At 59.9% G+C, this 27919-nt stretch overlaps 4 protein-coding genes and 1 long non-coding RNA gene across 7 annotated transcripts; 2 read left to right on the forward strand and 3 right to left on the reverse strand.

Moving 5' to 3' along the window:
- Window positions 1-102: 102 nt before the first annotated feature.
- LOC148774927 (uncharacterized) lies at window positions 103-7123 on the forward strand. 2 transcript variants are annotated; one of them, XR_016035377.1, is made up of 4 exons: window positions 103-1635; window positions 2383-2733; window positions 4768-4886; window positions 6356-7123. It is a non-coding gene; the product is annotated as an uncharacterized LOC148774927 (long non-coding RNA). The 2 variants fall into 2 exon arrangements; XR_016035376.1 differs by lacking the exon at window positions 2383-2733 and having other exon boundaries at window positions 260-1635.
- Window positions 7124-12903: 5780 nt separating this feature from the next.
- ZNF70 (zinc finger protein 70) lies at window positions 12904-17777 on the reverse strand. 2 transcript variants are annotated; one of them, XM_055405224.2, is made up of 3 exons: window positions 17481-17777; window positions 14584-14703; window positions 12904-14453 (listed from the first exon to the last, which is right to left on the reverse strand). In XM_055405224.2, exon 3 carries the CDS (start codon window positions 14405-14407, stop codon window positions 13055-13057), a length of 1353 nt encoding a protein of 450 aa, XP_055261199.1. In that variant the 5' UTR covers window positions 14408-14453; window positions 14584-14703; window positions 17481-17777; the 3' UTR covers window positions 12904-13054. The 2 variants fall into 2 exon arrangements, with proteins under 2 accessions (XP_055261199.1, XP_055261198.1); XM_055405223.2 differs by lacking the exon at window positions 14584-14703.
- Window positions 17778-18747: 970 nt separating this feature from the next.
- LOC129542816 (pre-B lymphocyte protein 3) lies at window positions 18748-20020 on the reverse strand. The gene is made up of 2 exons (XM_055405569.2): window positions 19864-20020; window positions 18748-19178 (listed from the first exon to the last, which is right to left on the reverse strand). The coding sequence occupies exons 1-2, from the start codon at window positions 19910-19912 to the stop codon at window positions 18862-18864; spliced, it is 366 nt and encodes a 121-aa protein (XP_055261544.1). The 5' UTR covers window positions 19913-20020; the 3' UTR covers window positions 18748-18861.
- Window positions 20021-21984: 1964 nt separating this feature from the next.
- Window positions 21985-23719, forward strand: C19H22orf15 (chromosome 19 C22orf15 homolog). The gene is given in 7 exon segments (XM_088827865.1): window positions 21985-22018; window positions 22494-22580; window positions 22680-22740; window positions 22742-22827; window positions 23047-23121; window positions 23206-23362; window positions 23674-23719. Coding segments are annotated over 7 exon segments (546 nt in total).
- Window positions 23720-24130: 411 nt separating this feature from the next.
- On the reverse strand, window positions 24131-25953 carry CHCHD10 (coiled-coil-helix-coiled-coil-helix domain containing 10). The gene is made up of 4 exons (XM_055404658.2): window positions 25814-25953; window positions 25447-25657; window positions 24535-24682; window positions 24131-24330 (listed from the first exon to the last, which is right to left on the reverse strand). The coding sequence occupies exons 1-4, from the start codon at window positions 25852-25854 to the stop codon at window positions 24311-24313; spliced, it is 420 nt and encodes a 139-aa protein (XP_055260633.1). The 5' UTR covers window positions 25855-25953; the 3' UTR covers window positions 24131-24310.
- Window positions 25954-27919: the final 1966 nt, after the last annotated feature.

Raw genomic sequence — 27919 nt, forward strand, 5'->3', positions numbered from 1 at the left:
TGTGGATGGTGACTGCAGCCAGGAAATTAAAAGATGTTTGCTCTTTGGAAGGAAAACTATGACAAACCTAGACAGTGTATTAAAAAGCAGAGCCAATGAAGGTCCATCACTTTGACAATGAAGGTCCATCTAATCAATGCTATGGGTTTTCCAATAGTCATGTCCCGGTGTGAAAGTTGGGCTATAAAGAAACCTGAGCACTGAAGAATTGATGCTCTCCAACTGTGGTGTTGGAGAAGACTCTTGAGAGGCCTCTGGACAGGAAGGAGATCAAACCAGTCCATCCTAAAGGAGATCAACTCTGAATATTCACTGGAAGGACTGATGCTGGAGCTCCAGTACTCTGGCCTCCTGATGCAGAGAGCTGACTCATTGGAAAAGGCCCTGAGGCTGGGAAAGACAGAGCAGGAGAAGAAGCGGGCAGCAGAGGCTGAGCCAGTTGAATGGCATCATTGACTCGACGGACAGGGGCAGGGGCAGTGGGGAGCAAACTCCAGGAGATAGTGAAGGACAGGGGAGCCTGGCGTGCGGCAGTCCATGGGGTCGCAAAGACTCGGCACACCTGAGCCACTGAACACCAACCGGAAGAGAGGCCACCCCCGAATGAAGGCGAGGGACCCCAGCGAGAGCCCGGGGAGGTGGGACCGCAAGTGCAAAGGGCCTGCGGTCAGGCGTGTCTGACAAGCTGCAGAAACAGCAAGGCAGTCGGCTCGGCTGAATTCAAGGCAGGGGGCCGGGGAGGGGCCCGGCCCTCGGGGGCAGGCTGAGCACCTTGAGGCTTGTCCAGGTTCTCAGATGAACCTGGATGGCATCGTGCCACCACACCTGCCCCTTCTAACTTGCTGCACACGCGGGTCTTGGGTGCATGTCAAGCAAGGGGAGCCGGATGGCTCAGTGTGTGGACACACGGTGGGTGCCTGCACATCTGTGAGGGCAGACATGGGGCCGTTCTGGCCCTTCCATCACAGACATGGCTGGGGGAGCGCTGTGCCTTCCCGGTGCACAGGTCAGCGCTTCTGGGGGGCACAGGCCCGCCTGGAGCCGCAGAGTGGGGCGTCTCTGAGAGGGTCACTGCGGCCTGCTGCCACCTCTGCAAAGCAGCTGGACTCACGGCCCCGGGCCTGCACTGCGCCCCGGCTCGGACTGTGGCCCCCGACACTGCCCCAGCGCACCCCGCAGCGCTAAATGAGAGCCGGGGCAGGCCCCGACCCCAACCCGGGCCCCACTGCCCCTGCCTGCGGCGGCCCGGCTCCGGGGCGAGGCCCTGAGTGCTCCGTCGGGGGCCTGGGTCCCTCTGCGCTGCCAGCGAGCGGACAGCGACGCCTCGCGGCCGAGGGGGCGGGCGGGCGCGCCCAGGCCGCGCGGAGCCCCTCCCGGGCCGCAGCCTGGGCTGGCGCCGGTGGCCGTGCCCGCGGGGCCGCTCCAGGCGGCGTCCTCGGCTGCGGGCAGGGCGCCCAGCTGCTGAGTCCTTGGGACAGACAGGGAGCCTTCTGAGTGGGCGACAGGGAACCAAGGCCTCTGGTCGTGGCCGCGCAACTGCCCAGGCGACCGGGAGGAAGAAGGCTGCTCCCCGCGGGAGGACCTGAGCTGCCCGCGACTGGAATCGGCTCCTTGGCTTCTGTCTCTTAAAAAAAGGTAAAGGGAATCTTGCACCTTGAACCAGCGCCGGGGGAATTTACCAATCATTTTGGGGGAAACTGGCAACTTGACCACATTGAATCTTTCAATCCATGAATATCCTGGGCTCTCTCCCTTTAATAGGTTTAATAATTCTCAGTGAAGCTGTGTGTGGAGTTTTCCTCATAAACAAATGTCTTGGGCATCTCTATAGATTCATCCCTAGTACACGTACACATTTAAGTGGAAATGTTAGTCGCTGGGTTATGTCCGACTCTTTGCCATCCCATGGACTGTAGTCCACCAGGCTCCTCCATCCATGGGATCCTCCAGGCAAGAATACTGGAGTGCACGAGATGGAATGGGTTGCCATCTCCATCTCCAGGAAACATGTATTGGGGGGGTTGATTTTATTGAAATATCAATTTACAATGTTGCGTTAATTTATTCTGTGCAGCAAAGTGACTCACGTACATACACATATATACTTTTTATCACTCTTGTCAATCATGCTCTCTCAGAAGCTATCCAGTATAGTTCCCTGTGCCATACAGTAGGACTTTGTTGCTTATCCTTTTTATCTATCCTATATGTAACAGCTCGCTTCTGCTAATCCCGAACTCCCATTCCATCCCTCCCTGACCCACCCTCTCCCTTGGGAACAAGTCTATTCTCTACAAGCTGATATTTTTTATGCAATGGTAAAATATATCCTCTTAAATGTTATTCTCTATTCATTTGCTATTATACTCTGGTGTTGGAAAGACTCTTGAGAGTCCCTTGGACTACATGGAGATCCAACCAGTCCATTCTAGAGGAGATCAGTCCTGAATATTCATTGGAAGGACTGATGCTGAAGCTGAAACGCCAATACTTTGGCCACCTGATGCAAAGAACTGACTCACTGGAAAAGGCCCTGATACTGGGAAAGATTGAAGGCAGGACGAGATGGAACGACAGAGGATGAGATGGTTGGATGGCATCACCGACTCTGTGGACATGAGTTTGGGTGAACTCTGGGAGTTGGTGATGGACAGAGAGGGCTGGCGTGCTGTGATTCATGGGGTCGCGGAGAGTTGGACACGACTGAGCGACTGAAGTGAACTGAGAGACCCAGTAAGTTTCTGTATTTGAAATCGCACTGCTACATTTGCTGCACTCTCTTTTACTAGATCACATTAATTTGTCTACATTCTGCGGGACTTGCTATATACTTAAACATGTCCTCTGTGAAGAATGACAGTTTTGTTGCCAACACTTGTATATTCCATTTCTTTCCCAGTCATTTCAAAAGCCAGTTTGGGAAGGGGAGAGTTCCACTTCAGGAACAGTAGCATGAAGACGTCCACAAAAACACCCCCCAGCCAAAGGGGTGAACATTATTTTTTAAATTTATATGTTTATAACAATATTTAATGGAGAAGGCAATGGCAAGCCACTCCAGTACTCTTGCCTAGAAAATCCCATGGACGGAGGAGCCTGGTAGGCTGCAGTCCATGCGGTCGCTACGAGTCAGACATGACTGAGCGACTTCACTTTCCCTTTTCACTTTCACACATTGGAGAAGGAAATGGCAACCCACTCCAGTGTTCTCGCCTGGAGAATCCCAGGGACGGGGGAGCCTGATGGGCTGCCGTCTATGGGGTCACACAGAGTTGGACACGACTGAAGTGACTTAGCAGCAGCAACAATATTTAAATACATTTATTGTATGTTTATAATTATTTATAATATCTGAATATGTTTATAAATATATATATACATTGTATTAATAAATTTATTTATATGTGTGTTAGTCACTCTGTCATATTCAACTCTTTCTGACCCCATGGACTGTAACCTGCCAGGCTCTTCTGTCCATGGAATTCTCCAGGCAAACGTGTTGGAGTGGTTTACCATTCCCTTCTCCAGGAAATTTTCCCAAACCAGGGATCGAACCCAGGTCTCCTGCACTGCAGGCACATTCTTTATTGTCTGAACCACCAGTAAAGCCCAAAGTTACTTCTATTTATAATTATGCTTATAATAATATATACTTGCTTATAAATATAATAACATATACTTGCTTATAATTATGCATTTATAATATAAATACATTATATGTCTATAATTGTCTGCATGTATTTGTTTTATGTATTAATTTTAAATTTATGTATCAGTTCAGTTCAGTCGCTCAGTTGTGTCCAACTCTCCGCGACCCCATGAACCGCAGCACGCCAGGCCTCCCTGTCCGTCACCAACTCCCAGAGTTCACTCATACTCATGTCCATTGAGTCGGTGATGCCATCCAACCATCTCATCCTCTGTCGTCCCCTTCTCCTCCTGCCTTCAATCTTTCCTAGCATCAGGATCTTTTCCAGTGAGTCAGCTCCTCACATCAGGTAGCCAAAGTATTGGAGTTTCAGCTTCAACATCAGTCCTTCTAATGAACACCCAGGACTGATCTGGTGTTCATTAGGTGTTTAGGATGGACTGGTTGGATCTCCTTGCAGTCCAAGGGACAAAAAAGAGCCTTCTCCAACACCACAGTTCAAAAGCATCAATTCTTCAGCACTCAGCTTTCTTTATAGTCCAACTCTCACATCCATACATGACCACTGGAAAAACCATAGCCTTGACTAGATGGACCTTTGTTGGTAAAATAATGTCTCTGCTTTTTAATATGCTGTCTAGGTTGGTCATAACTTTCCTTCCAAGGAGTAAGCATCTTTTAATTTCATGGCTGCAATCACCATCCACAGTGATTCTGGAGCCCAGAAAAATAAAGTCTGCCACTGTTTCTCCATCTATTTGCCATGAAGCGATGGGACCGGATGCCATGATCTTAGTTTTCTGAATGTTGAGCTTTAAACCAACTTTTTCACTCTCCTCTTTCACTTTCATCAAGAGGCTCTTTAGTTCTTCTTTGCTTTCTGCCATAAGGGTGGTGTCATCTGCATATGAGGTTATTGATATTTCTCCCGGCAATCTTGATTCCAGCTTGTGCTTCCTCCAGCCCAGGATTTCTCATGATGTACTCTGCATAACAGACCTAAGGGCACACAAAAAATGAAATATTTATTAAGGAAAATCTACTGAAATTTGGCAAGAGCAGGGACAGTCTGTCTAGAGCATCTCAGTCATGACCTGTTTCCTTCCTCCCATCCCCAGCCCAACATGAGGCACCTCCACTCCAAGCAGTTGCGGAAAGAACACAGGGCACCCTCTCCACCGAGCTCCGGGTCAAGGTCGCATCTTGCTGAGATTCTCCCCAGGGGAACTGCTGAGAGGTGAGATCTCCGAGACAAGAATGGGGACATCCAAGCCGGACCCCGAGGTTTGGCCAGCGGGTGCAATGCCGCGTTCTGCCGGCAGACGGTGCTAGAGGAACGCCAAACACAAAAGCGGCCAGAAAGCGCCTTTGCTTTCCGGGTTTCCCTCCCTTCTATCGAGCACAGGAGCCAGTGATGGTGCGGGGATGGCCCCGTGTCTGCTCAGCAGCCCTGACGGACCAGTTCAGCAGGCACTCAGGCCCCACTCTGTCCACTAGGCGACTCCTTCTGCAGTAGACCAGCCCTGGGCTCCCACACTTTCTGGCCAGTTGGGGCCGCTTCTGTGCACCAGCCCGGGCCACGCCCTCCATGCTGTCTAGCCCGGGGCCACCCTAGGACCTGGAATCGGCCCCCTGTCCCAAGATTTCACCTGATTTTATGTGTCACCCCAGTTCTCAGCACCGATGCCCCCACCTTTGGTAGGGTAGGTGGGGGTGAGGGCGGCCCCTGAGATGGTGAAACTGCGGGTCGGGATGAGTCGGATCCATTCCGCCTGCCCGCACTAATCAAGGGTGTTCTAAGACTTGAACGTCCTCCGGTCACGAAGCCAGAGCCGTAAAATACCCGCCCGGGGTGTTGTCTAGAAAGCCGGACTCTGCGGCGTGCGGTTGGAGCCGAGCGGTGAGGACCGCAGGGCCCGCTGACCCTCCCACCGGGCGTGTCCCCGCCTGGAAGCTCCGCCCCAGCCCGCGCTGCGCAGAGGCCGAGCTCGGGTCCCCAGCGCGCACCGCGGTCCCCGCACCCGGCCCCGCGCTTTCCCCCGGCTCCCCGCGCCCGCACCGCCTGCTGCTCGGTCTTCATCCGTGAGCGCCCAGCCCCGCGCCCGCGCCCGCAGGGAGGCAGATTCGAGTGCTCTCTCGTCTCCTTGCCTGCTTGCCTTGCGGGTGAACCCGCTCTATGCTGCAAACCTGGCATCTCGGGATTTTGGCCTGCTGTTTGTAAGGGGGAAAAAGAGGTTCCCTAACAGGTCGGTAGGTGCCCAGTATGCTACTGGAGATCAGTGGAGAAATAACTCCAGAACGAAAGAAGGGATGGAGCCAAAGCAAACAAATACCCAGTTGTGGATGTGACTGGTGATAGAAGCAAGGTCCGATGCTGTAAAACTCCGGGAGTTGGTGATGGACAGGGAGGCCTGGCGTGCTGTGATTCGTGGGGTCGCAAAGAGTCGGACACGACTGAGCGACTGAACTGAACAATAGTAAAACCATTACATGTAGCACTCGGAATCCCCTCACCGCCGAATCCCCCACAAATTGTCTTTGACTCCCTCCAATGGTGAATCTTCTAGAAGACTTTGGTCTAGCCCAGGCCTCCATTTCCCAGATCCCTGAAGGGACCCCAAAACAGCCCCTCTTCCCGGTCACTTCACTGCTGACCAGCAAACCTGGGCGGAGGATGGTGCTAAGATGCCTCAATACATCTTTTAGGGTCGCCCCTACATCTGCTGAGACCACTGCACAAGGCCACAACCAGGAGGGCAACGCTGGACACTGACCTGGGAGGGACACGGGGCCAGAGACTCGGGGAAGCCCATGTCTGAACAGCCCACAGCTGATCCGGCCCAGGGGGACGCGATGCCTGTGGGCGCGATGCAGGCTAATAGCTCCGCCCCTGAGCCGACACGCCCCCAACGTGCCTCCTGGTAAAGGACTATCATCGTCATCATCATCACTAATAAAATACGGCCCAAAGACGCAGAACGCCAGGCTGAGATCTTTCCACACGAGAGGGCGCCAGAGACCGCGGGGTCGCACCCGGGCTCCCGGGGCTGCTGCACGGTCCGTCCGCCAGCAGCGCCAGCGCTGGCCATGGGCTGGCCCTTCCGGTCAGCTGTGATGGGCGGAGAAGGGGCTAGTCCCAAGGGGGAGCGCCCAGCCCCGTGCCCGAAGGGGAGACAGATTCGAGGTTAGGGGTGTTCCTCACCCCAGGGGGCTCAGAAAGTTGGGAGTCAAGAAACAAAGGCTTTGGTGCATGAACTAATGAGTGACCAGCAAAAAAAAAATATTTTAAAAATAAGGTAGATTTGAAGATTATGCAGTATTTGGTACATACTTAGACTAAAAAATTATTCACTGGGCATTCTGTGTTTTATCTGCCATCCTACTCATGAGAGATGAACAAGAGAACTGTGAGGACTCTGTCTTTTTTCTTTGCTCCTTTTTGCGTATGCGTTTGTATTTATCAACCACGTTCTTTACTTCTCAGTACTGTTTTATGAAGGAGTTGTCAGAGGCTAGCAGAATGTTCAGTGGAACTGCGAGTGGATCTGAGGACGAATTAGCACAAGAGGCTGTGATTATAATGACTCTTGGGAGCAGGTGTTTCTCGTTTTGGGAGGGTGCTATCTCGGGGTCAAGGATGGGGCACCCAAACGGATACCGAGGTTTCTCTGCAGCGGTGCCATGCCGGGCTCTGCCAGCAGATGGTGACGGAGGAACGCGCAAGGCCACCGCGGCCAGAAAGCGCTTTTCCCGCTTCCCTTCCTTTTATTGAGCGCAGGGGCCAGTGATGCTGTGATGGCCCCGGGTCCGCTCAGCAGCAGCGCTGACCGACGGTCTCGTGCACGTGTGGCCCCGATCTCAGCACCGATGCCCCCACCTTTGGTAGGGTGGGTGGGGGTGAGGGCGGCCCCCGAGATGGTGAAACTGCGGGTCGGGATGAGTCGGACCCATTCCGCCTGCCCGCACTAATCAAGGGTGTTCTAAGACTTGAACGTCCTCCGGTCACGAAGCCAGAGCCGTAAAATACCCGCCCGGGGTGTTGTCTAGAAAGCCGGACTCCGCGGCGTGCGGTTGGAGCCGAGCGGTGAGGCCCGCAGGGCCCGCTGACCCTCCCACCGGGCGTGTCCCCGCCTGGAAGCTCCGCCCCAGCCCGCGCTGCGCAGAGGCCGAGCTCGGGTCCCCCGCGCACCGCGGTCCCCGCACCCGGCCCGGCGCTTTCCCCGGCTCCCCGCGCCCGCACCGCCTGCTGCTCGGTCTCCATCCGTGAGCGCCCAGCCCCGCGCCCGCAGGGAGGCAGATTTGAGTGCTCGCTGGTCTCCTTGCCTGCTTGCCTTGCGGGTGAACCCGCTCCTTGCTGCCAACCTCAGCATTTTGGTGTTTGGGTCTGCTTCTTGAAGGGGAAACACATCAAAACTGGTTCAGTAGCAACAGTAAAACCATTACATGTAGCACTCACTCCTCCATCCCACACAGATTACTGACAACCTAAGTTTTTCTTTGAATCCCTTCAATAAAGAATCTCGGAGGAAACTTCCGTCTAGCCCAGGCCTTCTTTTCCTGGGTCCAGGTAGAACCCAATCACCATTTGCTACGGGGAGAAATCCACGCCTCCACAACAGATCAGGCTGATCATCTGGGGTGGCCTCTATAGAAGGTTTCATGAGGAAACTGCCTTCTGGGGACACAGCCCAGTATTTTGCTTCTGGCCCCTCGAGACTCTGGGGCTCACCTCCCCTCTCCACTTCCGTCCTCTGGGCTCTGATGGGCTTCTCTGAGCCAGGGCCCTGCACCTGCAGACAGCCAGCGGCCCAGGGAACAGCAGGAAGCAGGTGGGGACCCCAGGGCGGCCCACCCACACGGGGTTAGACCAGAGGGGAGGGACCAGCTGTGAGGACACAGGCAGCTGCTCTGGGATGGCCTTGAGGGGAGGTGGTAGCAAACATGGGTGAGTCTCCAGCGCTCAGCCCCACCGGAGTCTGGGAGGCCGGGCGAGTGTGTGACCTGTGGTGTGGGAGACATCCCACTCAGCACCCCAGACCACCTTCTGACTTGGTTTCCTGGTTATCAGACACTGAAGAGGGGGTTCCCCCAAAAGAAAGGGCCTGCCTTTCCCCACCCTACCCCCCGAAGGTGGTGCATGTCCATGGCACACACATCCAGATACCCGTGATCCCGGCGAACCTCCGTGCGGCCCCAGGAGCCGCATGAGAGGCCGTTTGGTTTCCACCTGGGCCGAGGTGACTGAACGCCCTTGTCGCCTCTGAGGAATCCCAGCATCCATAGGGGGAGCTCCTGCCTCCCACTGAACTGTCCCCCCGACCCCACAGTGGCCAGCTGATCTGATCCGACCACTGCACCCGCGGTAAACTCCTGCCCTCACTTCCCTCCTGCCACAGGAGTGACCAGGGCGACCCCCCTTCTTGAGCCTCTGCAGCTGTGACGGTGGCCGGCCCCCGCCACAGGAGGGCCAGGGGAGAGAGGGGGTGGGTGAGGGGACCATCGTGGGACGGACAGGAAAGTGGGAGAGGGTCCCCGTCTCCCACATGACTGTGTGGGCCCCCTCACGTGGGGGGTCTGATCTGTGATGTCTAGTTCTTTGCCGCATCTCGTGGTATTTGCTGAAACTTTTCTAAAATGTAATAAAGCCCCACGTAACATTCTAGGTTACTTTGAATGAACTTTGGGAGTTAGGGTAGAAAATCAAAGGAATATTTCAAAACGCTAACAGTGTGAGAATCACCTCTGCCCTCAGTCTGCCGGGCAGATGTGCATTCTTTAGTCCTCCAAGCCGGGCAGATGTGCATTCTTTAGTCCTCCAAGCCCCATCACAGCCCCCGTGTCACAGCCGAGGTCGCTGAAGCACCAGGCTGTGACGTCAGGAGTGGACTCAGGACACTGACCAGACCAGGAGGAGGGGCAGGTGTGCCCGACGGTGGGTCTCTCGTCGGCCTAACAGGATGCCGCACACTCGGACAATCGCTCAGAGATGGAGCAGGGATGAGCATGACCTTTGGGGGTTAATCGAGCCAGTACATGCTAGGATGGAAGTAAATCACGCCTCACTCTAGACAGTAATGTTACTAGTAGGAGAACTTCTTATGTAAGAAGAATTACAGAAAGAATCAGAAAGCAAAAGCCAATAATCTGCTGTTTATAAGTTACAGATATATAGCAAAAATATATACACACATTTTAAAAATAAAATGCCGAGCTAAATAAACTGTCATGCAAATGCAAAGTAAAAAAAAAAGCAAGGGGTTTCCATTACGATGTCTGGAAAAGAGAAGCTGAAGCCAGAAGCATTGAAAGAGGCAGAGGGCGCGCCAAGGCACCGGTTCTCAGCTCGTCCGCGTTAGACGGACGCCTGCTCCAAACGCGGTGATGACGTGGCCACGCACACCCTGTCTGTCAAGATGACGGCGAGACTAACCAAGCACAAACTGCACACACAAAACAGAAAGCGAGGCGAAACGGACACATGAAGAAAGAGGCCCAGATACGGTCCGACCAGGCAAACGAGTGCTCCCAACTGCGCGGCCTCCTCCCGGACAGCCCCCCGTGCACACACCCGCACGGCTGTGCTCGGTCCCTGGGCCCGAGCCCTGAGCCCCGGCAGGCTCACAGGCTGCCGGGCGCCCTCAGGCCCTGGAGGAAAGACAAGTCAGAGCAAGTGCAGACTGGAGTAAGATAACACGAACTGAACTGAGGGAGTGAAAACACATTTCTTGAGAGTACACAAATGCGCATAAAAACTGATAATATACTCAGGCTCAGAGAATTTCTGTGGACACTCAGAAATCCTGACACCACCACGCACAATAAGAAGGAACAGCAATGACTTACGCAGTCATCACTGGGATTAGGATTAATTAAAAAACACTAATTAAAATAATAATAACTGCGTCAAAGGGAAACTCCTAACAGCAAAAAAAAAAAAAAAGAAACACATCAACATTATAGAGCAGAAAAAGCTCTAACTATAAGAAAACAAACATAGACCAAAGTACCCACGTTTACCAGAAATATTATTAACTCCCTTAATAATCGATCTTAGAAATGTAAAGCATTAATGTTAAGTAGCAGAAAAGATAAAGAGAAGAGCAGAATACGTGTACTTTGACAAAACAATTTGATTGGTGACCAGAGCCAAGAACTGGAGCTTTCCAACAGCCAACAACGCCGCTAAAAGAGGGGAAAGCAAGACAGCAAAGCAAAGGCAAACAACGCAGCGGGAGGGCCACGCAGACCGCCGGGACGGCCGAGAACGCCGCACTGTCCGAGAGCCGAAGGGAAAGGGCTTAAACACACAGAAGCCAGCGAGGAGCGTGAGCTGAAGAACCGGGTTCTGCTCACACTCGTGGAAAAAAGCACTTGCCTGGTCTGTGCTTTTGCGCGAGTCTGTCAACCCCTCAGGAAAGGAGCCTTACCCCATTACATGAACTGTCCAAAAAGAAAGGAGATGGGGGTGGGGGGAACACAAGACAAGCAGGAGATAGCTGAGGCCGAGGGGGGCCGTGGCGGGGGCTCAGGAGGCTTGCTGGGGTTGGGCTAACCCAGGTTGGCTGAAACGGGGGCTTAACGTGTAGGAGACCCCGGAAGGGTGATTTTAAGGAGAGTGGTGACGTGTGCAAAGTGATGCTTGGGAAAAAAAAATTTGGCTGGGAGCATGGCACGCGGAGGAGATGGCAAAGGCTGGAAGTGCATGACCGCCCTGCCCAGGAAGGACAGTCCTGGCTAAGGCTGAGGCCGAATGGGGTGCCGGGGGCGGGGCATGGAGGTAGATCTTGGGGGGGCCCTGTCCCCCTGCACCAAGCACGGGTGTTGGTATTCTCTCTTGACTCTCATGAGTGACGGGCGATCCTCCAGACGGGCTGCCACTCAGGCGGGCACACACAGGGGCCTGTTTAGTGCCCAAAGGACAGCAGAGGGGCTGCACAGAGCCCGTCTCCCCAGACCAGCAGACCTGTCCTTTCAATGTTCCCGGCTGCCAAGCCCGCTGACGGAGAAACAGCTCTAGCTTTCCCATTTTTATTCAGGACCATCCTAGCTGCCGAGCCGGGCCCCATCCGCTGAAATTACCAGCGTGACCCTGACGGGTTCATGGGACTGCAGCTGTAGACATGCAAAACTTCATAAACAGCTCAGCCCACCTCCTCCCCAACTGGTGCTAGGGGAGCCTGCGAGGGCCAGTACCAGAGACCCCCCCGACACCCGGAGGCCTGGGACAAACGCTTCCGGGGCAGCCAGACGCGTCCCTGCCCGAGCCCATTCCTGGGCCGAGGGCAGGGGACTGAACTGGGATGGCCACCTTCAAGCCCCACTGGGTCAGGGCAGGCAGGCCTGCGCCTGGGCAATGCCAGGGGGCTGCCTGGGAGCTGGCCTCCCCCACTACGGGTAGGAGGAGGGGGAGCTCTGGAAACACGGCACCCTCAGAGCCCCACCCTGGGGATGCCCAGCTGAACTGGCCCAGGGAACCAGAAAGCATCGCTGTGCAGGGCGCTGTAGCCCCAGGCACCACATCCAGGGCACAAGCTGGAGGGGGGGGGCCCTGCCATCTTGGTAACCAGACAGGCCTGTGTCTCACCTGTGGGAGAGCGGCGGGGGGGTCGCCCTGGGTCTCCATCCTCAGTTGACAGCTGACAAAGCTGGTGAGTGCACGGTCCCAGCATGAATGTGAGTCCTGCACACCACCACCCCCAGGGGAATGTGGCATTCCCAACGTCCTCACCTCTCGGAGAGGGAAACGGAGCCTTGGGGCTTCCATCAGGTCACCAAGGGAGGAGGGACCAGAGTGGGAGCCTGAACCCAGACCTTCGGACCAGATTCCCTTCATCCCCAAAGGACAAAGCGCAGGATGCCCAGCCTGCAGAACAGAGGCCCCGCTGATGCCCCATGCCGGGTGGGCATCATCAGCCGGGCCGCGCCTCCACCTCCGCTGGAGGGCCTACAGCCAGGCCCACCCTCAGCCAACCCAGGCCGAGGGCCGAGAGGCGTGGGGGCCTCGCCCACCACCCCAAGCCCAGGAGGAGCCCTCCTGCGCCCTCTCTGCCCAGCCGCCAAGCAGCCCTGCAGTGGCCAAGGCGACCCTGGACTTCGGACTCATCTTCCCTGGGCTGTTTGGACCGCTAGTCCACTTCACTTCTGCAAGTGCCTAAGGTTAGAGCTCGCTGGACCTCTCCCGGGGGGCTTAACCCCGCTTTCTCCCTCTGACGTTTACTCGTCTGCATTTTGGAAAAAGCGAATGGAGGGCAAAACCAAGCCCCCGGGGTCACAGCAGAGGACAAGACTGCGGGCCGAGAGTCAGCTCCGCCCCGGCACCGGGATCCGGCCGTCCGGCCGGCCCCCCAAGTCCGCCCGCTGGGCCGGGGGCGCCAGGGCCGGCGTGCCCTCACCCCGGGCGGACCCCTAGAGCCTGTCGGCCGCGTGGACCTTCTGGTGGCGGAGGAGGTGCGAGCTGCCCCGGAAGGCCTTGCCGCAGCGGCTGCACTCGTAGGGCCGCTCGCGCGTGTGCGTCTTGTAGTGCTCGATGAGCGCCGAGCGGTGGCGGAAGGCCTTGCCGCACTCGTTGCACGCGTAGGGCTTGCGGCCCGTGTGGATGCGCTGGTGCTGGATGAGCGCCGAGCTGTGGCAGAAGGCCTTGCCGCACTGGCCGCACTCGTAGGGCTTCTCGCCCGTGTGGATGCGCTGGTGCTCGATGAGCGACGAGCTCTGGCTGAAGGCCTTGCCGCACTTGTGGCAGCGGTAGGGCTTCTCGCCCGTGTGCGTCTTGCGGTGCTCGATGAGGTTGGAGCTCTGGCTGAAGGCCTTGCCGCAGTCCTCGCAGGCGTACGGCTTCTTGCCCGTGTGGACGCGCTGGTGGCGCAGCAGGTGTGAGCGGTGGCAGAAGGCCTTCCCGCACAGCTCGCAGGCGTGCGGCCTCTGCAGCGAGTGGATCTTGCGGTGCTGGCTCAGGCCCGAGCTCTGGTTGAAGGCCTTGCCGCACTCCTGGCACGCGTAGGGCTTCTCCCCGGTGTGGATGCGCTCGTGCTTGCGGAGGCTGGAGCTGCGGCTGAAGTCCTTGCCGCACTCGCGACAGGCGTATGGCCGCCTCCCGCTGTGCGTCTTCCCGTGCTGCGCCAGGGCCGAGCTCTGGCGGAAGGCCTTGCCGCACTCGCCGCACTCGTAGGGCTTCTCCCCGGTGTGGATGGCCTGGTGCCGGAGCAGGTGCGAGCTCTGGCTGAAAGCCTTGCCGCACTCGCCGCACTCATAGGGCTTCTCCCCGGTGTGAATCACCAGGTGCCGGAGCAGGTGCGAGCTCTGGCTGAAGGCCTTGCCGCACTCCCGACAGGCGTATGGCTTGGCGGGCTGCGCGGTCCTCTCCGGCCCCGAGTCCCCACTGCCCACCGCCTCCCCGGCAGGCGGATCAGCGGCTTCCCCGCTGCCCGTGACCCGGTACGCAGTCGGGTCTGATTTCTGGAGGAAGGTCGGGCAGAACGGCTCATCGTCCTGGTCCCTGTCTCCCGGGGGGGTGCTCTGAGACGGAATGGGGCTGGAGCACAGATCGAAGTCCCCCGGGTAATCGTCCTGCTCCCCGCCTTGATCCCCGAGAGGGATCTCCTTGTAGATGACGGCCATCTGCTCCAGAGCCCTCCCCTGAAGAAAAGGGGCCCCCAGGTCCTCCTCTGGGAACAGGTCTGTCTGCATGTCCAGCCCATCTGCAAACACGAAAGCCTCACCCAGCTTGGCGGCCGGGGGGATCTCCACCGAGGGCCCACTCATCCCAGTGGCTGGATCTGTCTGGGGCACACACAGCTGATCTCTGATTCTGAAAAGAAAACAAGAGACACTGTCAAGCCAGCAGGTCAAGCACCAAGTAGGTGCCGGAGCCCAAAGGAGACAGAACCAAAGACACAACCTTGCCCTTGAAGATGGTCCTCGGTGAGTCGGAGACTTACCAGAAACAAGTGCAAGGGAGACAGACAGACAGACAATGCTGCTTGCTGGCGTCCAGACTCTGAAGGTTCAGGGTGCCGGAAAGACGGGCGAGGACATGAAGAGGATGCCGGGGAGGGGATCTTGTTGGGAGAGACAGCACCCGTTTGCCTCTGGGCTCGGTGGGCAGCACCCCTCCAGCCCAGAGCCCCAGCCAGAACCCGGGGGTCAGATCTTCCCAACACCCGCCCCATCCACGTCCTGAGGGTTCACTGAAGGGGTCTCTGCCTCACTCCAGGCTGACCCCCGATGGATGGCCATCTCCGGCTTCCACCCCCGTCTGTTCTCTACGTGGACACCAGGGTCCAACACCTAAAACCAGTCCTGATGGTGGCGTCCGCCTTCTCGGGAGCCTGCAGGAGCCCACGCCCTCCACAGCCGGCCCCGCGGGCCTGTCCCCTGCCTCTGCTTCCACATACCCTTATGCTTCCAGCTCCACAATGCGCATGAGCCTCTCTTCCCTCCGCCTGACTGGTCCCCCCACCACTGGCTTCTCACGTGGCCACATGCTCATGTTTCCAGACTCAGTCCAAACGCCCCCTCTTCTCTGCACCCTCAGACCCTGACAATCCCGGACAATCTCGGGCACATGGCCCCAGTGACCGCGGATGCGGGACATGCGTCCATCACAGCACTGGGCACCTGCAGGGCAGGCATCCTGGCAGGACTCTCTGCAGTAATGCCTGTGAACTCCCTGAGGGCAGGCCCAGGTTCCTCTGGATCGGAAGCACCAACTCCCAGCATGGTCGCTCCGTCTCTACATGCTCACATCCGCTGAATAAATAAATGACTCAACAAAGAAAAAGCCATTTGCTTTTGTGTTAGTACTGGTTGCCACGCTTTTATTTTTTTGCCAAAGAACTTTGCATTCAATTAAGTCAACTATCTCTGAGCTATGTTTTTTCTAGTAGTCATGTATGGATGTGAGAGTTGGATCATAAAAGAAGGCTGAGTGCCAAAGAATTGATGCTTTCGAATTGTGGTGTTGAAGACTCTTGAGAGTCCCTCGGACTGCAAGGAGATCAAGTCACTCAATCCGAAAAGAAACCAACCCTGAATACTCATTGGAAGGACTGATACTGAAGCTGAAGCTCCAACACTTGGCCCCCTGATTTGAAGAGCTGACTCATTGGAAAAGACCCTGATGCTGGGAAAGATTGAGGTCAAAAGGAGAAGGGGACGACAGAGGACGAGATGGTTGGACAGCATCACCGACTCAATGGACATGAGTTTGAGCAAGCTCCGGGAGATGGTGAAGGCAGAGGGCCTGGTGTGTTGCAGTCCATGGGGTCGAAGAGTTGGACACGACTAAACGACAGTCTAGGAGATATAAATAAATACAGCAGACAAAAGCACAGCTGCTCTGGTTGAAGGGGGTGTTTTCACAGGGACAGGCAAAGGAGGGGGGACACCCCCACTCAGCCCCCCAGCCCCACTGTGGGAGCCCCAAGGGAGCCCCGCAGGACCCCACTCAGAAACTGTGCAAGCTCCAAGGAGGCTCTTGAGGAACCGTGACGGTGACAACTCGAGGTTACTGAGCATCTGCGGCATGCAAGGCACTACGAGGCCTTCAACAAGCGCGTCTCATTTACTCCTCAGGGCTCCATACAGAGGCGCGCTGCCCCTAACACGGAGTTCAAGAGGAATGGCGTCAAGAAGGCGTGGGAAATTAATCAGGATAGTCACAGCAGAAGTCATTCCTAGCTGGAATCTAATAAAATGTTTATTGGAGTCTAGCTGATTTCCAACGTTGTGTTTGGGGTTTTTAAGTTTTATGTGCTCTTTAATTGGAGAATGATTACAACACCGTGTCGCTTTCCGCCATCCATCAACATGAATCGGCCACAGGTACACACACGCCCCCTCCCTCTTGAACCTCCCTCCCGGCCCTCTATGTTGTCACAGAGCATAGGTTGTTTTGTTTTGTTTTCAGTGAATTTTCAGCCAGGTGTGAAAGAAGCACAGAGCTGCAGTATCCTCAAGACGCCTACGCTCACTCCCATTCCTCTTCGCAACCCCCATCTCCACTGCTCCACCTCCTCAAACCTCACGTCCCATTTCCACCCTGGCCCACCCCGGCCCACGCCTTCCCCGTTAAGCTTGGAACTTCTCTACTTAGGCCTTCTCTAGTGGGTCCACCTATGGGTGTCACTCCAACCAGCTCTCTGACCAGCCTCACTGCTCCTCACCTTCCTGCCCTGCTGCAACTGCCCACGAACTACCCGCCTCCCCCGCCAGCTCCTCCTAAGGTGCTGAGCGTCGCCAAGGAAAATCATACGACTTGTGGCTGGCACGGAGGCAGATTTCAAGTTTCCAGTTTCGGCTGGCGCTTCAGCTCCAGCGTCCAGTGGCCGGCCGAGCCCTCTCTTCTGGGTCCTCACTTCCCGCGCCACCCCACCCCATTCTGGCAGGCGCCCCAAGATCTCCTTCTCAAAAAGCCCTCGGGTTCAGAGACTGCAAATGGGCAGCCTGGCTGGAGACCCTGTCACAGACGCGCTGTGCCTGGCTCAAAGAGTCCGGCTTTTCCTTATCGTTTGACTCAGCTGCCACAGTATTTAAAACTCGGCAGGTTTTCTCGCAAACAGCTGGAAGACGTGACAATGCGGGGCCCAGCCTTCGCTCGCTCACGTGGGCCGGGGGGCTGGACAAGCAATGCCCCACTGCCAAGCCTCGCTTCGTCCCCTCGGTTTCTGAAAGCTGCTCTCCGCGCTAATTCTCCCGCCCCGCTGACCCCTCTTTCGCAGGGTCTGGGGAGTTGTGGCCTCCGCCCACCTGCTGAACCCCGGTTCCTCCACTCCCCCTAGGTGCCAGCTACCTGCCAAACTCTCCGCCGTGTTGCAAAGGCTGGCGACGCTCTTACCTGTGCCCGGCAGAGTTTTCGCCGACGCTTCGGGGCCGGCGTTTCCAAGGTCTGGAACCGCGCGCTTCCCACCTCTCCCGGGCCCTCCGGCTGCTCCGGCCTCGCCACCCGGGCCTCCGGGGCTCCCGGGGCCCGTCCTCCGGGCTGGAGGCCGGCGGGCGGCCGCGGCCCCACACCCGCTCCCAGCGCCGGGGCCGCCCGCACCCGCGCGCCCGGAGGGACCGGCGGCCGCCCTCCCGGCGGGGCGGGGCCGCGGCTCAGCGCCTCCAGCCCGCGGCCGCGGCCTCGCTCGGCGGCGGCTGCGACGCCAGGCCCCGCCCCGCGCCGCGCCGGGCCCCGCCCCCGCCCCGCCCGCGGCACTTCCGGGCCCCGCCCCGCCCGCGGCGCTTCCAGGCCGCTCTAGGCCGCGCGGAGGCCCGCGTCTCGCTGGTCGCGCCGCCTGCACGCCGGGCCCCTGGACGCAGGGCTCGGGGTCCGGGAGGCCCGTCCCGTGGGCGCGCGTCCCGGCCGGCTGGGCGGGCGTCGGCCAGGTACCCGTCCTGCGGCTGGGGCCGGCCGGAGGCCGAGCGGGGCGCTGGGGTCCCCGGGAGAGGGGCAGGCGTGCCCATCACGCCTGTTGGGATTTTCCACCCGCCCCCTTCGTGGGGAGCCCGGGACCCGCCTGCCCACCTCGTCCCCTCAAAGACCGATGAGAGCCCAGGAGATGGCTGGGCGCCTGGGCGGGACCCTCTCATGCATCTGAGGGGTGCCCCCCCCCCCCCGTTCAGGTGGCGCCTCTTAGAGGAACCGGGAGAGAAGACAGCTGTGTTCTTCAGCCCCGGGAAGGAGCTAAGCTCTGCTTCTGGTGGCAAGACTGCCCCTCCACCGCGGGAGGACTGCTGCCCGTGCCGCCCCTGCCCTCTGCCCACCTGCCTTCAGGTGCCTCTGAGTGTCCGCACCCCAGGCACACACTCACACCTGCCCCATTGCCCCACCCAGGAGCAGGCAGGGGCTCCCGAAGACCCGGTCCAGTCCCCGTGTTGAGTGCTGGAGCCCAACCAGCCATGCAGAGCCGGGACCAGCAAAGGCTGGTTCCTTTTTCTCTCACTCCAGCTCCTCCCGTCACAGGAAGACAAGAGCCACCAGTCTGGGCCCCTGGGGGCTGGTGGGGAGGCTGGGCCCGGCGCCAAGGGTCTCAGGTGCTTCCTCTTCTGCAGTAATCCCCAGGACCATCCCTACCCCCACACCCCCGGCCACAGGGATCTCATGACCCTCAGAGCAGTTATTGTTGACATGGTGTTATTAACCCATTTCACAGAGGAGGAAAACTGAGGCTCAGAGAGAGGGTCCCAAGGTCAGGAGCAGAAGTGGGAGGCAGATGGAAGACACTCATCCCGCACCCCTAGGATAAGTCGCCCACAAAACAGTAATAATCGGCGTCATCCTCGGGCTGCACGGGACTGATGGTCAGGATGCAGGTGTTGTGGGCTGCATCCACAGTTGCGGAGAAGCGGTCCGGGGTGCCGGGGGCCCGGTGTTGTTCCTCCTCAGAGCGGTAGTAGAGGAGCAGGCGGGGGGAGCTGCCTGCTCGCTGCTGATACCAGGACACGCCGAGGTCCCCGACGATGGCGTAACGGGGGCTGACCGTGCAGGACAGTTGGGCCACTTGGCCTGGGAAAACCAGCAGTGCTTCTGGTTTGGTCAGGGCTGGCTGGGAGGCTGAGAGACACACACACTCAGATCTGGCCTGGGCCCCTTCCCTCCGGCCCCTTCCCCACAAAGCCTGGGTCAGACTCCCCGGGAGAATCTGCTCTGAAAAGCACACAGCTGGTGCTGTGGAATCAGCGCTGTGTGGACCACAGAGCGGGCGACACTTAAGCCCCGTCTTCCCAAGGAGCCACGTGCAGCTAAGGGCCCAGAATTCAGAGGGTGGGCTGGTGGCCTCTGGGGCCTCCTGCTGCCCACCCTCATCCCTTGCCCTGCAGACCCCCATCACTTAGGTTACTCTGGCTCGTCCAAATCCCGGCTACAGGCTCACCACCCCGAAGAAGCCTCCTGGGCTGTTACCATATCCATCGGCTCAGCCTCCAGCCACTGACTGCTGGAGACCTTCTCAGGGATAGCTTGTCCCTGAGGCCCTGCGGGGCAGTGACGAGTCCACACCAGCTTCCTCTCTGAAAAACTGCGTAGTTGACTGGTCTCTGAGACCCCCAGAGTCAGAGTCCAGAGGGACCCTGGCATCTGCTCACTCACCAGTGGGGAAACTTAGGCCAGGTCTCCTCTCCCCATCACAGCCCCTTTGGAAACCGTCCCCCCTGCCCCCTGTGACTTACTTCCCCCGCAGGGGTCCCCGTGCTGTCTTACACACCCCCCCCCAGGTGAGCCAGGCCTTGGGAGTGCTCACCTGCCAGGAGGGCCCCCAGCAGAAGGAGGGCCAGAGGCGGGCAGGCCATGGCCGGAGGCAGGGAGGCAGGCGGGAGTCTGCTGTTCTGTGGGCGGTGCTCCAGGTGCTTCAGGACCTCTACGCAAGGGAGGCCGCTGGACCCCGACACGGCATGCAAATCATCAGCCCCCCAACGGCGGGGGAGGGCGGTACCGTCTCCCCAAACGTCAGCCAGTGGCCCCGCGGGGCCTCCTGAGAGCAGGAGCCGGAAATCCACAGGTGCAGACAGAGCAGGTGGCCGCTTTCCACTGAGGTCATGTGCATACGGTCACATGCACAGACCTCTCACGTGTGGCTCGAGGGTCACACACACACACGTGCCAACACACACACAGACACGCGCAGACACACACAGACGCACGCACACACACATGCACGCACACACACATGCACACACACAGACACGCACAGACACAAACACAGACACACGCGCACACACACACAGACACACACAGACACACACATGCACAGACACGCACACGCATCCCTGCAGCCTGTACCCAGACCAAATTTTAGAACATCTCCATCGCCCCACAACACTCCCTCAAGTGCCTCCCTGACCTGTAACAGCCCTCCGCACCACTCTTATAAAGCTCCCACTGTGGGTCCCTCTTTATGGCACTTTCGTGACACTGCAGACGAAAGGCCCCCTCCTTGGCAAACAGGGGTGGTGGCTGGAGCCGAGGGTGAAGGCCGAAATCTGGCCACAGCAGCTCCCGACCATGCTGCAGGACTCAGGTCCCCAGACACAGCAGCGTCCTGGGGAGAAAGCGCTGGCCTGTGAGTCTGGGAAACGCTGCCCCTGGGCCGCCTCTGAGCGCCTGCTGCCATGGAAGCACGTCCTCCCGCTAACCTGCCTGCAGCCCGTGCTCCTCGCCCTTTTTCCAGCTGTGAACACCGAGGGAAGCAGAGCAATGCTAGCAGGCTGTGCTGGGATCTGGGCCTCCTCCTGCCTCCTGCGCTGAGCTCTGCCCCCAGAAGGACACAGACAGCCTGACCACCCGGCGGGGAGGGCCGCTGAGAAGGAGGTCTCCTGGGTCCAGAGGCCCAGCCACAAGCAGACGCCCAGAGGGGCCGTGACACGGCGCAGCACTCTGGAGAACGCCGCCGGCAGCTTCTTACAAACGGAAACATACTCTTCTGGGACAGCCCGGCACCCCCCTCCCAGGATTTACCCTCGAGAAAGAGAAATGCCAGTTCACCCAGAGAGCTGCTGGCAAGTGTCTATACTGGCCTTCCTCATCATCACCCCACACGGGAAACGACCCAAAAAGCAGGCAGTGCGCAGATCCACAGACAAGGGCACCTCCAGACAGGGGGACCCTCCTGGCATGAGAGGAAGGATCCACCAACACAGTGATGACCCCGGTGGATCCCACATGCAGGGAGTGCAAGGCCCTGCCCCGTCGGCCGCCTCCCTCTTTGTGACAGCCTGGCTGGGAGTTTGGGGGGATGAGGGACATATTCCGTATCCTGATTGTGGCAAACACTCTGAAGGATGGCTGTGAACCATATGCCAATCATACCTCAACAAGAACAGGGGACAGAAGACAGGGAGGCCGGGAGTGTGCCTGGGAAGGGGGCCTGCAAGGTTGGGGATGCACCGACCTCCAGGAACCTCCCCCACTCCCCACCTGGGAGCTCTGTCTCTCCTTGTGGGTGGCAGGGGGGTGGGCAGTGGTCTCTGGACAGCTCTGGGCCCAAGGCTCCAGCCCCTGCTAGAGCCCTGCACCGGGAATGCCCAGATCCTCCACAAACCTCGTTACCCAGATACTGGGGGGAAGGCATCTCCCGCTCAGGCCTCTTGGCAGCTCCCACTGCCATGGAGACCAGCTTGGAAGCTGGCTGTGGGGGCAGGGGAGGGAACCTCAGTCTTCTCTGATCCAGCGAGCAGAAAGCTGAAGATCCTGGACTAGCTTCAGGGACCCCCTGGACTGAGCAAGGAGCTCTGCTTGAGCCCACCCACCCATCACCCCCCCACCTGGACACCTCCAGCAGGGCCCCACCCTGCAGTTGAGCTCTACCCCAGCTCCTTCCCCAGATGGGAATTGGGGGTCGGAGGGGTCTGTCCCCACCACGGCCATGTTTATCAAGGTGATGTTCGGAGATAAGTGGGGTCCCCTGTCCTAGCAGACGGGTGGGAGTACGTTCCCTCTGCGTTGGGAGGGAGAACAAGGAGGCGGTGTGGGGAAGGGTTGTCCATGGGGTGAGTCTGGGAGGAGTCGCTTGAGGGAAACCGCCCCCCAAGCTGGGTCCTGGGCGAAACAGGTGGGCTCCTCTGGGCCACACAGCTGCCGTGCTGCCGCGGGGTTGGGGTGGGGAGCGTGTGTTCCAACTGCCCCATCTCTTCGCTAGTCAGGGGTCCTGCAGCTTCGGGGGTAGGGGCACGGGGCACCTGAGCTTCTGGTGGAGGTGGGGCTGGTGCAGGATGGGTGTCGGGGGGGGCTGCATGGTGGAGGCAAGAATCGTTCAGGTGTCTGGGGAGATGGAGAGGGGTACATTCCTGACCCCATGGGCAGGAGGGAGGCAGAGCATACCAGTCTGGGGGGAAGGGAGGGTGCCATGCGCCCACCTCCGCCCCTTTCCCGCAGCCGGCTGCTGGGAGCTGGTGAACACCTGGTGCAGCCTTGGGACCCTCACCGCCCACCTGAGGCAGAGGGGCCAGGTGCCCCCTGATGGTGAGGGGGCAGCGAGGGGTGCTGGAGGACCGGCTGAGGGCCCCCCGCCCGGGCAGGGGTAGCACCAGCCCTGCCCTGCCTCCCTCTGCGCCCTCCCAGCGACCATCGCCCTGCTGGCTGAGGACGGGCTCCTGGTGGACCCCGCGGAGGGGCTGCAGGAGCGGCCTTCCCGCGCCCTCCGTGGCCAGCCCCCCGCTGCAGGAGCGGGGAGCTATGTCCTTCCTGGTGCAGATCACCAGTAAGTGGGGTCCAAGGTTCATGCCCCCTGCAGTGACGTTGGAATATGAGAGACAGCATCCACGGGCACCCACGCCCCGCAGAGCCCCCAGCCTGGCCGGGACCCAGCCCTGTCCTTCCCATCCAATGCCCTGTCCTGAACCCAGGCGGGGGGAGTAAACAGGTCCAGAGCCGGTGGGGTGGGTGTGGACCACCAGCCTGCCAGTGATCAGACTCCCTCCCTCCGCAGAGGGGGAGGGAGGGGACCCCACCCGCTATGAGTCCCTCCTGCAGAACCTGGATGGGCGGCGTCCAGAGCTGGCCGGTGAGTGTCACTCACACAGGAGAGCCTGGGGGCGGGGGCGCCTGCCCGCCCACGCCCTCAGGCAGGGCTTCCCTGGCCTCACAGAGGAGCTGTGCTGGCGGTCAGGCCTACTCCGCTAGGGCGACGGCCGGAGGTGGCGCCTGGGCACTTGGCGTGGCCACCAGGAGCCAGGCCCTCCTTCACGGCCCCGAAGGGTGGGCTCCCTGCTGTCCAGGACCCAGGAGTCGGGGCCTGGAGTCAGGTAAGGAGGAGACATGGACCCCGGGGGGCTGCTCGCACCCAGAAATAGGACCCCCTTCCCAGGGGACAGATGTGTGTGCTGAGAGGCGGACCGCACTGCCAGCCTCCCTCGGAGACACACGTAAAGCCACATGATGGGACACACTGTACCCGAGGACAGGTCCCCATCAGCCCACTGGGGGCTCGGTGACCGGGGAACGTGGAATAGGGCCCGGTACACAGTGGGTGCTCCGTGCAGACACTGAACTCAGCGGAGGCACCAGCCCGGAGTGTGTGATGGCATTTGAACGGCCTGCTCCTCTGTGCCGCCAGGCCCCGTGACCTGGCGCATCACGGCCAAGTGGCCGAACTGGACTGAGATCCAAGGGGGCTGGCCGTGACCTCTGCTCGTGTGGTCAGGTGCAAAGGCCCGAAGCATTCCTCCTGCTGAATCTGCGATTACAGGGAAATTGCATCAGCAAGAGGGGCAAGGTCGCCGACAGAGTGTGAGGCCACCGAGGGGCCCCCAGAGACGAGAAGGGGGGAGGGGCGGGGGTCCTTGAGAGGAGGCAGCACGCTCCTCCAGGGTCTCCCGCCCTTGAGGACTGAGGTCAGCAGTTAATGCTCACCGTCCGGTCTGCGCTGCCTGTTGGATTACGCAGGATGACAAGGTTGTCCTCCCCGCCCTGGGACAGCAGCTGAAGGGGGTGGCACCCCACCCCTCAATGGGACTTCCATCTCTCACCACCCCGCCCCCCACAGACAGTCTAACAAAAGGGGACACAGCAGGTTCGGCTAAAATAAAGGTTTTTAATTGCACGTTTTCATCTCAGGTCACCTGTGGGGTGAGGGACCCCCTCCTCACTCCGGGACCCAGCTCGGTGGGTACAATCTGACGTCATGATCTGGCTGTTGGTGGGAGGAGGGTGGAGGTGGGTGCAGGGCTGGCCACCCAATCTGCTCTGGTCTCTTAGGGCAGGGAGCTCAGACCTGTAGAGGGAGGTCAGGCCAAAGGTACAGGAGCACTGGGAGGAGCAGGAGCAGCCAGGAGGCGTGGGAGCACCCAGGAGGAGAGGGAGCACCCAGGAGACATAGGAGCAGCCAGGAGCACCAGGGAGGAGCGGGAGCACCGAGAGGCGCGGGGGCAGTGGACCGCCCCTCCCCCCTAGTGCCAGTCAGGCAGCGGCTGCTCACCGTGGTTGTACTTGCACTGCTTCAGGGCCTCGCTGAAGCCCTCGCACAAGGTCAGGTCGCTCTGGGTGGTGGAGCAGTCCAGGAACTGCCTGATCTCATAGGCGCAGGGCCCCGTCTGCAGGGGCTGTGGGGCGGCGCGGGCCGGGGCCTGGGGCACAGCGTGGGAGGCAGCCGGGTCAGCTCGGGGTGGGCACCCGGGAGAGGACTCCGAAGCTGGGGGCGGTGGCTGCCCCTCCGCAGAGCCCCCGGCCCTGGTGCCTCAGGGGTCCCTAGTGGGCAGTGTGCCCCAGGTCTCAGCGGCTCCATCCCTGAAACAGGGTGAGCCCACAGCCCTCTCGAAGCCCCTGCTGCTGCTGGTGGGGTGCGGGAGCAGGGGCAGGTGGGGCGGGAGGTGGGACACGGGTCTAGAAAAGCCCAGGGCACTGCTGGTACGATCTCCAGGCCGGCAGGTTCTAACACCTTCCTGGCGTGGCCATGCTGATCCTCGTGATCCCTGACCCCATCACTAAGCCCAATTGTGGCTCAGGACTGGTGGGGTGCCCAGTGGGGACAGGTCAGCAGGCCCAAAGTCACCGACTAGCAGTCACCCTTGGGCGCAGGGAGGCGCCTCCTGGGGGTGGGGGAGCGGGCACTCAGGAACTCCAACAGCCCTCCCTTCTACTAGGGTTGGGCAACCTATGGCCATCTCTGACCCGTAAGCGCCTCGGTTTCCCCATCTTTAAAGGGCTGGTTGGTGTCTGTCCACGGGGTTCTAGGGACCTTGGCCTCAGGGGCTGGGTTGGGAGAGCCCGCCTGTGAGTGACCCGAGGCCAACAGCCCAGTGACCAGTAGGACCCTTCTTGCAGCGGCTCTGGACTGGCGCGCCGGCCCCGCTCTGTGTCGGGCCTCAGTTTCCCCTGAGCCCTTGCTCACCTGCTGAGCGGCAGGCTGGGCGGGCTCCGAGCTCCCCCCACTGAAGGCTCCGGTCAGGGCGCTGCCCACGACGTGGCCCACAGCCGAGCCCACGGCCACTCCGGCGGCGGTGGTGGCCATCTGCGCCATCAGGCCGGGCTGGCCCGACGGGGCAGGGGCCGGGGCCGCGGCCGAGGGCGGCGGGTGCGCGGGCGGGTGGGCGGCGGGGCGGCTGCGGGGCGCGGGGAGAAGCGGGGTCACTCCTGGCCGGGCGCCCCCCGCCCCGCCCCCGCCAAGATGGCGCGGCCGTCGCCAAGGTCAGGCCGCCGCGTCCCCGCGCCGCCGCGCTTCCCCCGCGCCCGCCCCCGGCGCCCGCGCCGGCTGCTACCTGGCGGGCCGCGAGGCCACGCTGCGGCTCCCCCGGGGCATGGCGGCGGCGGCGGCGGCGGGGCCGGACGAGCCGAGGCGGAGGCGGCGGCGGCGGCGCGGGCTGTGCTGCGGGACGGCGCGGCGGCGCGGCGGCGCGGCGGCGCGGGTCCCCGCCGGCGGGGCGGGGCCGGGGCGGGGCCGCGGAGACACGCCTCCGGCGGGAGGCCCGGGGCCCGGTCCCGCGGCTCCCCCGCGCGCCCCCGGCTTCTCCCTCGGCGGCTCCGGGGGTCGGTGAGCCTGCGCCCTCCTGGCCGCCGGCCCGAGCTGTGTGCGCCCTGGGCAAACGGAGCCGCTGTGGCAGGGCGCGCAGGGCGCACGCGGGAGCCACGGGACGGTCCTTCACAGGCCGCGGCGGAGCGCGGCGAGCCGAACCGAGGGCGGTCCGGCGATCGGCCGAGCCCTGCTCCTCCCCCTCCCGTGGGGCCCGGCTCGCTGGCTCCCGCGTGGCCCCAGGGTCGCGTGTGGGCTGGGGCGGGTACAAAGCACTCACCCCCGTGCCGCGCCCAGACAGCCTCCCAGGACTGCTCACAGAGCACCCGCCAGGAGGCATCCGGTTCCCGCCTCGATTCAGTTGTTCAGTCGTGTCCGACTCTTTGCGACCCCATAGACTGCAGCACCCCAGGCCTCCCCGTCCATCACCAACTCCCGGAGTCCACTCAGACTCCTGTCCATTGAGTCAGTGATGCCATCCAACCGTCTCATCCCTTGTCGTCCCCTTCCCCTCCCGCCTTCAATCTTTCCCAGCATCAGGGTCTTTTCCAATGAGCCGCTTCTTCACATCAGGTGGCCAGAGTATTGGAGCTTCAGCTTCAGCATCAGTCCTTCCAGTGAACACTCAGGACTGATTTCCTTTAGGATGGACTGGTTGGATGCAGCGCCAGACCCTGACTGCGTTTACCCGGCGTGTCCTTTCCAAAGGCTGTCTGTCTCCTGCGGGCCTAGGGGCATTTGTGCAGGTTTGAATCCTAGGGCCTTGAATTTTTCCCCTTGGTTCCAGTTCCAGGGAAGGGCCATCTGGATTCAGGACATTTCCCAGCCCTTCAGGAATGGCAGATATTCATGGTCCTTTCTGAATGAGTTCTGAGTGGTCATATCGGTGCCCTTGGCAGGGAGGGCTCCTGACTTTCCTATCCTTTCATCACTGTCCCCAACCCCCAGGGAAGGCCTCCTGGCCCTGGGACTGCAGGGAGGATGAAGTCAGGAGCAGAACCATGGGGTGAGGGGCTCAGGTGGGGAGAGGAGGCCCCTCTGTGAGGAGGAGACAGCAGGCAAGGAGGGGAACAGGGGCACCGGCAGCGCCTGGCAAGCTGGGTGATGTCACGACTGCATCCCGACCACACAGTCCTCTCAGCCAGCCCGGGAGGCAGGACCCTCCCCTGACCCCCATCTGGGCCTGGGCTTCAGTTTTCTCCTCCCTGCAACGGGGTGACTGTTTGCCTCCAGGAGAGGGGAGCATGTAAAGGTGGCCACTCTCCTCTCGCAGACACGCCAGGCCTGGGCCAGCCTCCACCCCGTTGCTCCTGCAGCCCCTGCTGACCTGCTCCCATTTGCCAAACTGGCCCCTCCTGGGCTGATCAGGGTCCCCCTCCTGCAGGAAGCCCTCTGGGACCAGCCCAGCTTGCTATAACTGTGACTCTCCACTGTGGCCTGCAACATGGGAGGTTGTTACTTAAAACTCCCATGACTGGTGGATTGAGGGTCCCCAGAACAAGGCCACGCATCCCTGGAGGCACTCGAGGCCACTTAGGGTAGCTAAACATTTTTAGTGTATGCATTTTCATGTGTATCGGAAGAAAAAGAAAAGTATCATCAGTTCATTAAATCTTTGATTTCTTGACCAATATTGCTAAGATGAGGGTGACGTAGGCATTTCCATTTTTGAAAAAGTGAATCACTCTGAAGAAACAGATGGCAGGACTTCCCTGGTGGTCTGGTGGTTAAGAGTCCATGCTGCCAATGCAGGGGGCATGGGTTCGATCCCGGGTCAGGGAACTAAGAGCCGCCATGCCTTGCAGCCCAGCCAAAAAATTTAAAAAAGGAAGAAAAAGAAAAAGATGGCAAACGG

This window comes from Moschus berezovskii, chromosome 19 (genome assembly GCF_049115385.1).
Source record: "Moschus berezovskii isolate FMDL1 chromosome 19, NW_MosBer_1.0, whole genome shotgun sequence".
NCBI classification, from domain to species: domain Eukaryota; kingdom Metazoa; phylum Chordata; class Mammalia; order Artiodactyla; family Moschidae; genus Moschus; species Moschus berezovskii.